The following is an 11660-nucleotide window of genomic DNA, read 5'->3' on the forward strand; positions in this document are numbered from 1 at the left end:
ATATGGATAATTAGCACGTGTGTTTCAAAATAAGGATTAGTACCCCCCACGCACATAATTTATAATCGCTAATGCTTAAATAGTAATATTTTTGAACACAAACCTGGGTCATGAACCATGATCTTGAATCAAACGGTATGTTAGACATAATTATCATTTATCAATTACTATTATTATTATTATTATTATTATTGAGCACATCTGACGTAGTCAAAGATACAGTTGTTAGAGATCGCATGATCGTGCGTGCGTCCTTGCGTCGCGTGCGTGCCGTCAACAGTTGTGGCACAAATCTTAAGCGCTCGACGTACGGTCACGATATTTGGGACGTCCGTGGGGGGGATCGTGAAAAAGGACTCAGGATGACAAATTTGGGGGTCAAGGTCAAAGGTCGAGATGTGTAAACGGAGGGGGAATATTCCTCCTTAACTTAAGGTATAGGAAGGAAATAGGAAATTGCGGCACAAATCTTACGGCTCGATCTATGCTCTTAATATTAGGGTGTATTAGTGTGATAGGCCAGGAAACCCATCACCAGTGGCGAAATTGGAGGTCACAGGTCAAACGGCAGTGGGGTGAAAGGTCAGATATCAGACATTTTCTGAGGACATGGCCCTAATGGACAGAGTGAAAAACTTTTTTGTTTCAGCGCTGACCTACGCATTTTTATCACTTATTGAAAGGACCATAAAATGTGCTTTCGGCACTGATGTGCGCGAAGAGTAAGTGGCTGATAACGGCTTTTGACTTCAAGAGGAGGGTTTAAACATGGATTAGCTGAACTGCCTCAATGACGTCACAGTGTTGTCCTATTCATGACACAGCCATAATCTAGAAACCCAATAGGCCTAGATAGCCGAACGCGTACAGCACAGGCGTCAGCGGCTCAAGGGGTTCGTTGGGATCAAATCCCATCAGATTTTTTTATTATTTACGTGTTTCTGTTTTTTCTATCTAATCCATTTAACTTTTTTTTTCCAATTAACGCAAATATTTACATGATTTATTTACAACAATTTAATACCAACAAATAATTTGTACAACAATTAATTATTTTTTTTTTTAAAATAGGGTTCAGGTTAGGCGTCACAATGCACCATAAACAGGAGTTTCAGGGCACTCGATTTGTATCGACCAATGGGCATTTGGAAAGTAGCAAGACATGGCAGAAGGTTGCTGAATGATGTGTACCGGCAATGCGTATCTGCATAATATGCGCACACAAAGGTCGTCACTACGCCACGACTTAATTGTTTATGTTTACACCGATAGCAACACACTCAGAATAGCCCAGACGGCTCTGCGGCTCTTGTTATTGTATCTCCCCGCGACGAAGTCGGCGGGGTTACTCTGGTTCTCATGTCCTTCCCAGCCGCCCGCGCGCCCGTCGCAGACAATTTCCTTACCGTCTATAACTCGGCCGCCTATTGACCATAGTGCTTACCAAACTTGGTATAGTTAGCACATCTTTGGGGAAGAAGGTGTGTCGCGACCAAGACCAGGTCAGCTGCAACCTTTATTTGACATTGACCTTGATCTGACTGTTCATCATATTTCCCTTCTGCTCTATTAATGCGGCCCCATAATTGACCTAGCCGACAAACTTCGAATACTTACACATCTTGGGGAAGAAACACGGGAGGGGACAATGTAGTGGCGACAACTGGCCCTTTCTAGATTATTTATTGGTGTTTTAGTTTCCATATCAAAATTCATTTATAGTAAAGATATATTTGTTTTGGGGTTGAGTAAGCAGGTATTTTAAGTTTAAAATACAATATTTTAAGGGCATGCATTAGGAGAGTTCTAGAAGACAAAAGGCAAGAGCATAGTAAGCAAGACAATCGGAGTATAAAAAACCTCCACCAGAGCGGCAAGCAGTCCCGCCATCTTGCTGTTGTACAACCCCAATAAGAGTTTGATGAAAATTTTTCAAAAATTTTGTAGACAAAGGAGATCTCAGGATTTTTTGATGAATTTTGAATGCGTCCGAAGTCTTCCCGAAACCAAAAAATTAATCCTGGCTCCTGCCTAGATCTGGATCGGATCACCAACCAAAATCTAATCGATTGATCTTGGGCCAAGACGCCACCATCCAAAAAATTCACTCAAAATCCGTCTGTAACTTTTTGAGAATCCCGTTGACAGACAAAGCAAACCAACAAATAATACGCGAGATAGGCAAACCTCCACCACAGGCTTAACAGTCCGCCGCAATATCTATATATAGCTATCGATTAATTTGTAGCGCGGGTTTTAACGGGGGGACACATCCATAAAACCGCCTACAGAGAGAGAAAGCGAAACGAAGGCGAAGCGGTTAGAGAATAATACCGGGCTAACTACACCATATTGCATTAATGCCTTCAAAATATTCGCTGGATCCAGATCTGGGATCGGGCGGTTTAGCCACGCCAGATCTGGATCCGGTTTACCACCAAAATCTAATCGATTGATTCTTGGCCCAAGACCAACCCATCCAAAAAAATTCATCAAAATCCGTCTGTAACTTTTTGAGATATCCCGTTGACAGACAAACAAACGAACAGGAGCGAAAACAACCTCCTTGGCGGAGGTAAATTTTTACATTAGTGAGGTGAAGTGTGTAAATATTTGCATCCTTCCGCATTTCGTTGTTGTGATGTGTTTGTTTTTCGTTTCTGTTTGCAGCTGTCGGGTGAAAACCAGCAGCAAAGTAATGACGATGATTGGGATGATGACTGGGATGACGAGGACTCTCAGTATGTAAGTAATTGTTTTAGCAGGAAAGGAAAACTTACCACACTACAATTGAAAGCTTCCTCTTTGAGATTGTGTAAGACTACCATAAACTATTTTTCAGTGCCCAAATGAGTTTTTTACCTTACCTGTTAAAAATGTTTACTTGCCCGTAGAAATTTTGTTTGAATCTATATCTTGTGCAAACTAATGTAGTAGTAGCCCCGATCAACTTTTACCAGCAAAATATGAAGAGCTAATACCTATTTCAAGCCTTGTTATGTGGTAGTATATTCCTGAATTGCTATGTTATTTCAGCTAAATGTACAGTCTAGTGTGGCTAGAGTTAATAAGGGAAAACACGTGATTATAAGCGAGAAACTGGCTGGTGTCACACCGTGCGTGTATTCTTTCTCTTTCGGAAGTCGCCAAGTGGCACGCCTTCTAGCCACATGTATGGCTCTACATCTTATGACAGTATGCATATAGTAAGTAGTGCAGTGCAGTGCAGATGTATTAGTGTGAGTGACATTTGACTGCTGAGTATTGCCTGCCTGTGCTACTGATGAAATAAGCAAAATAAAATTGGTTAGGTGTGTCTGAGATAGTTAAAATCATGACAATATTAGCATTGCCAAAAACACAACAATGTTCATGAAAAAAGCAAGTAGCGATAGTTTAACACTTTAGTTGCCTAGGTCATTAAAGGGATACTTGACAATACAATGACCTAGGTTCCTTGCATATTTTCAGTTAAAATAGGCTTAATTTCTGCTACATAAAAAAAATCCATTTTTCAATATTAATTATAAATATTTTTTTTTAATTGTTTTAAAATTAACGGATGTATCGTTGCTTACATCGGCAGTGGTGCCACTACTAGCCCATCTGCTTTCGAAACTTGCTCATCGCAACTTTTTGGCTGCAGGCTACAAACTGAGGGTGTTTCTTATTTATTTATTTAGGAGGAGAAGGATTGCAATATCTTATAAACACATTTTAGATTCAGTTATAATATAAACGAATTTGTCCTAAAATAACAATTGTTTGGTTAAATAGCAGTTAGGTATGAATATAATTGCACTTTTGTGATTAGCTCTCGGTCTGTAACGTGCAAAATAAATCAGAAAAAACGCAACTTTGTCATGGTAGTCGCGGGGTGTCATGTCAGCAGCCACAAATGAAGATTTCGAAACTCACGGTTGTTTTATGACAAATGTGAATGCATGATTATAGAAAATTGTAGTAGGTATATCTATATCTATACTATAATTTGGCTAATCTTGTGTGTGTGTGTGTGTGTGTGTGTGTTTGTTTGTGTTCGCTTTTCGCCCTGATTTGTCACTCAATCGCGCTAACTGAAGATATATTCAGAATCACCACGTCTGGGAGATGGTTCTGGCTGAAATTTTTTTTTTTTAATGTTTAAGTATTAAGTATTAAGTCAAAAATTCGAAAAAATGCTATTCGTCAATAGATGGCAGTGCGTACAGCAGATCCACATCACATACGTGGGAATTACACTGCGTCTCTTGACTGCCGCCGTATATGGTTGGCCACAGTGGACAAAAATCAAGAATACATGACTACATATTATATGCCCGCATATAATCGACCAATGGGAAGCGAGGAATATATGCCCGCATATAATCGAATAGCTGCATTATATGCCCGCATATAATCGGAGCCAATCAAATCAAAGGAATTATGTCCACCATAAATAACTTCCGTCCAACGCGATTTGTATCAACCAATGGGATTTGGGAGGTATGCAGAATGCAGAAGGTTGCTGAAATGATGTGTACGCAACTGCGTATCTGCATATCTGCACCTAACAAAGATGTCACTACGCACGACTTAAATGTTACGTTTATAACCGTAGCAACAGACCTTAGATGAGCCCAGACGCTCTGCAGCTCTTGTTAGTGCGAGTCGCGGAACCCTCTATACAAAAATAGAAGCTCTGTAGGTAAAATTATGTGAATTATGCAGTATTGTTGCCTTTATATTGTAGCTTTTAAATGTGCTCATAGCCAGTTAGACAGCGTCTTGCAGTTCAAAGGAAACATTTACATATTTCGTTCGAATGACACATTCCATTTGTATGGAATGTGCCGTGTTCCTGCAATCAGTGTACTGCGTCCAATGTACTCCAGATACTAATTATTGCAGGGTATCACTGTATGTATTTGATTGTAAAAATAATAAAATGCTGTCAAAATTCTGCACATTTTTTTAAAAGTTTATTCTGGAACTGCAAGAAATAAATGTAAATTTGGTTTAATCAAGGCAATTATTTGTGTTGTGTACTTTACCCAGTGACATTGTTTATACGAAATCCATAGCTTTTGGGAGTACATGTGGAGTGCTTTTGCTAGCACAGAACCAATGGATGCATACTGGATAGCTTGGGCAAAACTTGGATCTGGTTATGAGTGTCCTAGGAGAATTAATTTTCATATTAATTATTGTAGTGTGGGAACGATGCCAGTCAGTTTGCTAGGTTGGCATGGTAAATTTCTTAGATATATATGCCTTTGTCATAAAAAAAATTACGTTGAAAAAATATGTGAGTTGGTGTGTGTCCAGTATATATCCACCGAACAGGAATGTGTATAACTATGCAGAATGCTGTGCTAATGTGGAAAAGTTTGATTGCCCTGGATGTGTTGTTACGTGCACATATTGTATGCTTACTTTCCCCCTACATGGGTCCTGCTTTATATACCTGTTTTGCCAAAGCAAAACTCATTAGCTAGTCATCTTACCATTCAGCCAAGGAAGTAATTGATAATGAACAAATATATTTAGGGCTACAGGGCAAATAAGGGCTACATATTTAGTAACTAGATGCACGTTAATACTGATTGTTGTATGTCTGTAGGATGTTGGTGAAGGATGGTGGGAAGGCAAAAAGATAAATGGAGAGGTGGGATTATTCCCACAGGCATATGTGGAAGTGGTAAGTACAGTGACAGTTTCTTTCCACAATACTACACATTGACTAGCTTTTTGCTGATGTAAAAATTTATTCCTAGACTATAATACAGTATGATACACAGATTGTAGCAATAACAATAATGTCTAAAATATTGTTACTCCTGTTTTATAGTAATTGTAAAAGGGAAGTATTTTAATCTCAGTATGTTTAACAGCAAATAAGTAAGCTCGGGCATTGAATGGTGGATAACCTCATTCCATTTCTGTAGTACAACATGTACACAACACTATTTATGCTTGATTGTAAACAGCTTGTTAGTTCACCTGTTTTATTACGAATAAACACAGGGTTGGATGTTGTTGCGTATGTTTTGTAATTTTTGCGTGAGTAATATAGCATCAATGGAATTACTTACGCACAGGTGCAAGAGAGTGGGCCACCAGAGATGCCTCCCCCACCACTACCATCAACATTTACTGATGGAAGACAGCCGGATTATAATACCCCAGATTCATATCAGGTACAGTTTTAATAAAACAATAATTTAATATGTTTTTGTGTGGTAGCACCAAATGAATGCTAACAGGGACTTCACTTAATAAAAAAAAAATAAAACTTGGGAGCAAGAATGCAAATTAAAAACCTGATAATAGTTCCTGACAGTACTGGTATTTTTTTTCACTATTACAAAACTTACTGGTAATTACAAAGATACGTGCATCAAATATTACAACATGCAACTACTAACCCAAACTAAGTGAGAAAAACATATAGGTAATACATTTGGTTAGCGAAATCTACTTGCAAGTACGTCATAACATGTCCCCATTGGGATATCTTACGGCAATAGGATAATTAGCACGTAGTGTTTCAAAATAAGGATTAGTACCCCCACCACATAATTTATAATCCTAATGCTTAAATAGTAATATTTTTGAACACAAACCTGGGTCATGAACCATGATCTTGAATCACGGTAGTTAGACATAATTATCATTTATCATTACTATTATTATTATTATTATTATTATTAGCACATCTGACGTAGTCAGATACAGTTTGTAGAATCGCATGATCGTGCGTGCGTCCTTGCGTCCGTGCGTCCGTCAACAGTTGTGCACAAATCTTAACCGCTCGACGTACGGTCACGATATTTGGGACGTCGTGGGGGGGATCGTGAAAAGGACTCAGGATGACAAATTTGGGGGTCAAGGGTCAAAGGTCAAGATGTGTAAACGGAGGGGGAATATTTCCTCCTTAACTTAAGGTATAGGAGGAAATAGGAAATTGCGGCACAAATCTTAACGGCTCGATCTATGCTCTTAATATTAGGTGTATAGTGTGATAGGCAGGAAACCCATCACCAGTGCGAAATTGGAGGTCACAGGTCAAACGGCAGTGGGGGAAAGGTCAGATATCAGACATTTTCTGAGGACATGGCCTAATGGACAGAGTGAAAAACTTTTTTGTTTCAGCGCTGACCTACCATTTTTATCACTTTATTGAAAGGACCATAAAATGTGCTTTCCACTGATGTGCGAAGAGTAAGTGGCTGATAACCTTTTGACCTTCAAGAGGAGGGTTAAACATGGATTACTGAACTGCCTCAATGACGTCACAGTGTTGTCATATTCATGACACAGCCATAATCTAGAAACCCAATAAGCCTAGATAGCCGAACGCGTACAGCACAGGCGTCACGGCTCAAAGGTCGTTGGATCAAATCCCATCAGATTTTTTATTATTTACCTGTTTTCTGTATTTTTCTATCTATATCCATTTAACTTTTTTTTTCCAATTAACGCAAATATTTACATGATTTATTTACAACAATTTAATAACAACAAATAATTTGTACAACAATTAATTATTATTTTTTTAAATAGGGTTAGGGTTAGGGTCACAATGCACCATAAAACAGGAGTTTCAGGCACGCGATTTGTATCAACCAATGGGATTTGGGAAGTATGCAGAATGCAGAAGGTTGCTGAAATGATGTGTACGCAACTGCGTATCTGCATATCTGCGCCTAACAAAGGTGTCACTACGCACGACTTAATTGTTATGTTTACAACCGTAGCAACACACCTCAGATGAGCCCAGACGCTCTGCGGCTCTTGTTATTGTATCCCCCGCGACGAAGTCGGCGGGGTTACTCTGGTTTCATGTCTCCCCAGCCGCCGCCGCCGCCGCAGACAATTTTCCTTCCGCTCTATAACTCGGCCCCTAATTGACCTAGTGCTACCAAACTTGGTATAGTTACACATCTTGGGGAGAAGGTGTGTCGCATACCAAAACCAGGTCACTGCAACCTTTATTTGACATTGACCTTGATCTTGACCTTCATCATATTTCCCTTCTGCTCTATAACTCGGCCCCTAATTGACCTAGCGCGACCAAACTTCGAATACTTACACATCTTGGGGAGAACACGGGGGACATGTAGTTGGCGACAACTGCCCTTTCTAGTTATTATTGGTGTTTATGTTCCATATCATTCATTTATAGTAAGATATTTTGTTTGGGGTTTGAGTAGCAGTTATTTTAAGTTTAAATACAATATTTTAAGGCAATCATTAGGAGAGTTCTAGAAGACAAAAGCAAGAGCATGTAACAAGAGCAATCGGAGATAACAAACCTCCACCAGAGCGCAACAGTCCCCCCATCTTGCTGGTACACCCAATATAGAGTTTGATGAAATTTTCAAAAATTTGTAAAAAAGAGATCCAGGATTTTTTGATGAATTTTGAATGCGTCCGAAGTCTTCCCCACAAAAAATAATCCTGGCTCCCTAGATCTGGATCCGGATCACCACCAAAATCTAATCGATTGATTCTTGGCCCAAGACCAACCCATCCAAAAAAATTCATCAAAATCCGTCTGTAACTTTTTGAGATATCCCGTTGACAGACAAACAAACCAACAAATAATCCGAGATAGCAAACCTCCACCACAGCTTAACAGTCCCCCAAATCTAATATAGCTATCGATAATTGTAGCGCGGGTTTTAACTGGGGGTGACACATCCATATAACCGCCTACAGAGAGAGAAAAGCGAAACGAAGGCGAGCGGTTAGACGAATAATACGGCTAACTACACCATATGCATTGAAAATCCTTCAAAATATTCGCTCGATCCAGATCTGGATCGCGGTTTACCGACCACGCAAAAAATCTCCAATCGATTGATCGTTGCCCAAGACCAACGCCATCCAAAAAAATTCATCAAAAATCCGTCTGTAACTTTTTGAGATATCCCGTTGACAGACAAACAAACGAACCAGGAGCGAAAACGAACCTCTCCTTGGCGAGTAATTTTACATTAGTGAGGTGAAGTGTGTTAAAATCTTTGCATGCTCTTCGCGCCGATTTCGTTGTTGGTGGATGTGTTTGCTTTTTTCCGTTTCTCTGTTTGCAGGCTGTCGGTCGAGAAACCAGCAGCGAAAGTAATGACTGATGATTGGGATGAGACTCGGGATGACGAGGACACTCCATCAAGTAAACTGTAAGTAATTTGTTGTTAGGGCAGGAAATGGGAAAACGCTACCACACTACAATTGAACAGCTTCCCTTGAGATCTGGTAAGGACTACTAAACTAGTTTTTCACGCTGCCACAATGAGTTTTTTTAACTACCTGTTAAGAATGTTTACTGCGCCGTAGAAATTTTGTTTTGAATCTATATCTTGTGCAAAACTTAATGTAGTAGTAGCCACCATCAACTTTTACCCAGCAAAAATATGAAGGCTAATACCTATTCAAAAAAGCCTTGTTATGTGTAGTATATTCCTGAATTGCTATGTTATTTCAGCTAAATGTACAGTCTAGTGTGGCTAGAGTTTAAATAAGGGAAACACGTGATTATCAAGCGAGAAACGCTGCTGGTTCAACACCGCTCGCGTGTATGTCGTTTCTCTTTCGGAGTCGGCCAATGTGCAGCCGCCTTCCTAGGCCACTGTATGAGGCTCTACATTCTTATGACAGTAATGCAATAGTAAGTAGTGCAGTGCAGTGCAGATGTATAGTGTGAGTGACATTTGACTGCTGAGTATTGCGCGTGCCTGTGGCTACTGATGAAATAAGCAAAAATAAAAGATTGGTTAGGTGTGTCCTGAGATAGTAAAATCATGACAATATTAGCAAAATTGCGCAAAAACACAACCCATGTATCTTCGAAAAAAGCAAGTACAGCGATACAGTTTTAACGACTTTAGTTGGCATATGGTCTTAAAGGAATACTTGACAATACAATGACTAGGTTCCTTGCATATTTTCAGTTAAAATAGGCTTAATTTCTGGCTACATAAAAAAAATCCATTTTTGCCAATATTAATTATAAAATATTTTTTTTTAAATTGGTTTTTAAAATTAACGATGTATCGTGCTTACATCGGCAGTCGGTGCACTAACTAGCCCTCTGCTTTCGAAACCTGCTTCATCCGCAACTTTTGCGTGCCGGCTACAAAACTGAGGGTTGTTTCTGTATTTAATTTATTTAGGAGGGAGAAGGATTGCAATATCTTATAAACACATTTTAGATTCAGTTTATAATATAAACAGCAGGAATTTTGTCGCAACTGAAAAAAAAAAAAATAACAATTGTTTGGGTTAAATAGCAGTTAGGTAGAATATAATTGGGGCACTTTTGTGATTAGCTCTCGGTCTGTAACGTGCAAATAATCAGAAAAAACGCAACTTCTTGTCCCATGGTAGTCGCGGGGTGTCGATGGTCAGAGCAGCAAAATGAAGATTTCGAAACTCGACGTTGTTTTATGACAAATGTGAATGCATGATTTATAGAAAAATTTGTAGTAGGTAATATCTATTCTATATACTTAATTTGGCTAGTACCTTGTGTGTTGTGTGTGGTTGTGTGGTGTGTTGTTTGTGTTCGTCGGCTTTTCGCTCCTGAATTTGTCACTCCAATGCGCGCTAAACTGAAGATAATATTCAGAATCACCACGTCTGGGAGATGGTTTTCTGGCTGAAAATTTTTTTTTTAAATGTTTAAGTATTAAAGTATTAAGTTCAAAAATTCGGAAAAATGCTATTCGTGTCAATAGATGGCAGTGCGTACAGGCAGATCGCACATTACAACATACGTGGGAATGTACACCTGGCGCTCCTCGCTTATGCCGCGCGGTATATGTTGGCGCCAGTGGACAAAAATGAAGAATACATGACTTACATATTATATGGCCCGCCATTATAATCGACCCATTGGGAAGCGATGGAATATATGCCGCGCATATATCGAATAGCTTGCATTATATGCCCGCATGATAATCGGAGCGCAAATCAAACAAAGGAATTAGGGTCCCACCGCCATAAATAACTTCCGTCCCCCGTGTTTGAGCCCACTTTCCGTCCCAAAAATCAAAAAGGAATTTGTCCCCATAACATAACGTTCCGTCCCCTTTATCACTTCGTCTATGGTTTGGCCACGGTGGATGGCAAAATCAAGAATGACATGACTACATATATATGGCCCGCATATAATCGTACACAATGGGAAGGCGAGGAATATATGCCCGCATATAATCGGAATAGGCTGCATATATATGGCCCGATATTTTTGTTGATCCAAAAATAAAAAAAAAAAAAAAATTTTATATCGGGAGCAATCAATCAAAGGAAATTATGTCCACCATAAATAACTTCCGTCCGTCCGTTTTGACCACTTCCGTCCCGAAAAATAAAGGAGTTATGTCCACGATAAATACTTCGGCGTCCCCGTGGTTTTAACTTCCGTCTAATGGTTGGGCCAGCGTGGACAAAAATCAAGAAATAAGCACTAACATATTATACTGCGCCGCATATAATCGACCAATGGGAAGCGAGGATATATGCCGCGCGTATAATCGAATAGCTTGGCATTATACTTCCCGGCAATATAATCGGCAGCCAATCAAAATCAAGGAATTATGTCGCACCATAGTAATAACTCGTCGGCCCGTTTTGACGCGCACTTCCGTCCCAAAAATCAAAGGAATTATGTCCCG

The 11660-nt window shown here is 39.5% G+C and overlaps 1 protein-coding gene across 1 annotated transcript in view; it reads left to right on the plus strand.

Moving 5' to 3' along the window:
- The window catches only part of LOC106812330 (sorting nexin lst-4-like), a 37940-nt gene that overhangs the window by 10018 nt on the left and 16262 nt on the right, over window positions 1-11660 (plus strand). The window contains exons 3-6 of the mRNA XM_014816173.1: window positions 5603-5680; window positions 6081-6179; window positions 9079-9164; window positions 9643-9652. Of these exons, the coding sequence (XP_014671659.1) occupies window positions 5603-5680; window positions 6081-6179; window positions 9079-9164; window positions 9643-9652 (273 nt within the window). The remainder of the gene's footprint in view (window positions 1-5602; window positions 5681-6080; window positions 6180-9078; window positions 9165-9642; window positions 9653-11660) is intronic.

The sequence above is a fragment of the Priapulus caudatus genome, unplaced genomic scaffold, assembly GCF_000485595.1.
Source record: "Priapulus caudatus unplaced genomic scaffold, Priapulus_caudatus-5.0.1 Scaffold635, whole genome shotgun sequence".
Taxonomy (NCBI): domain Eukaryota; kingdom Metazoa; phylum Priapulida; class Priapulimorpha; order Priapulimorphida; family Priapulidae; genus Priapulus; species Priapulus caudatus.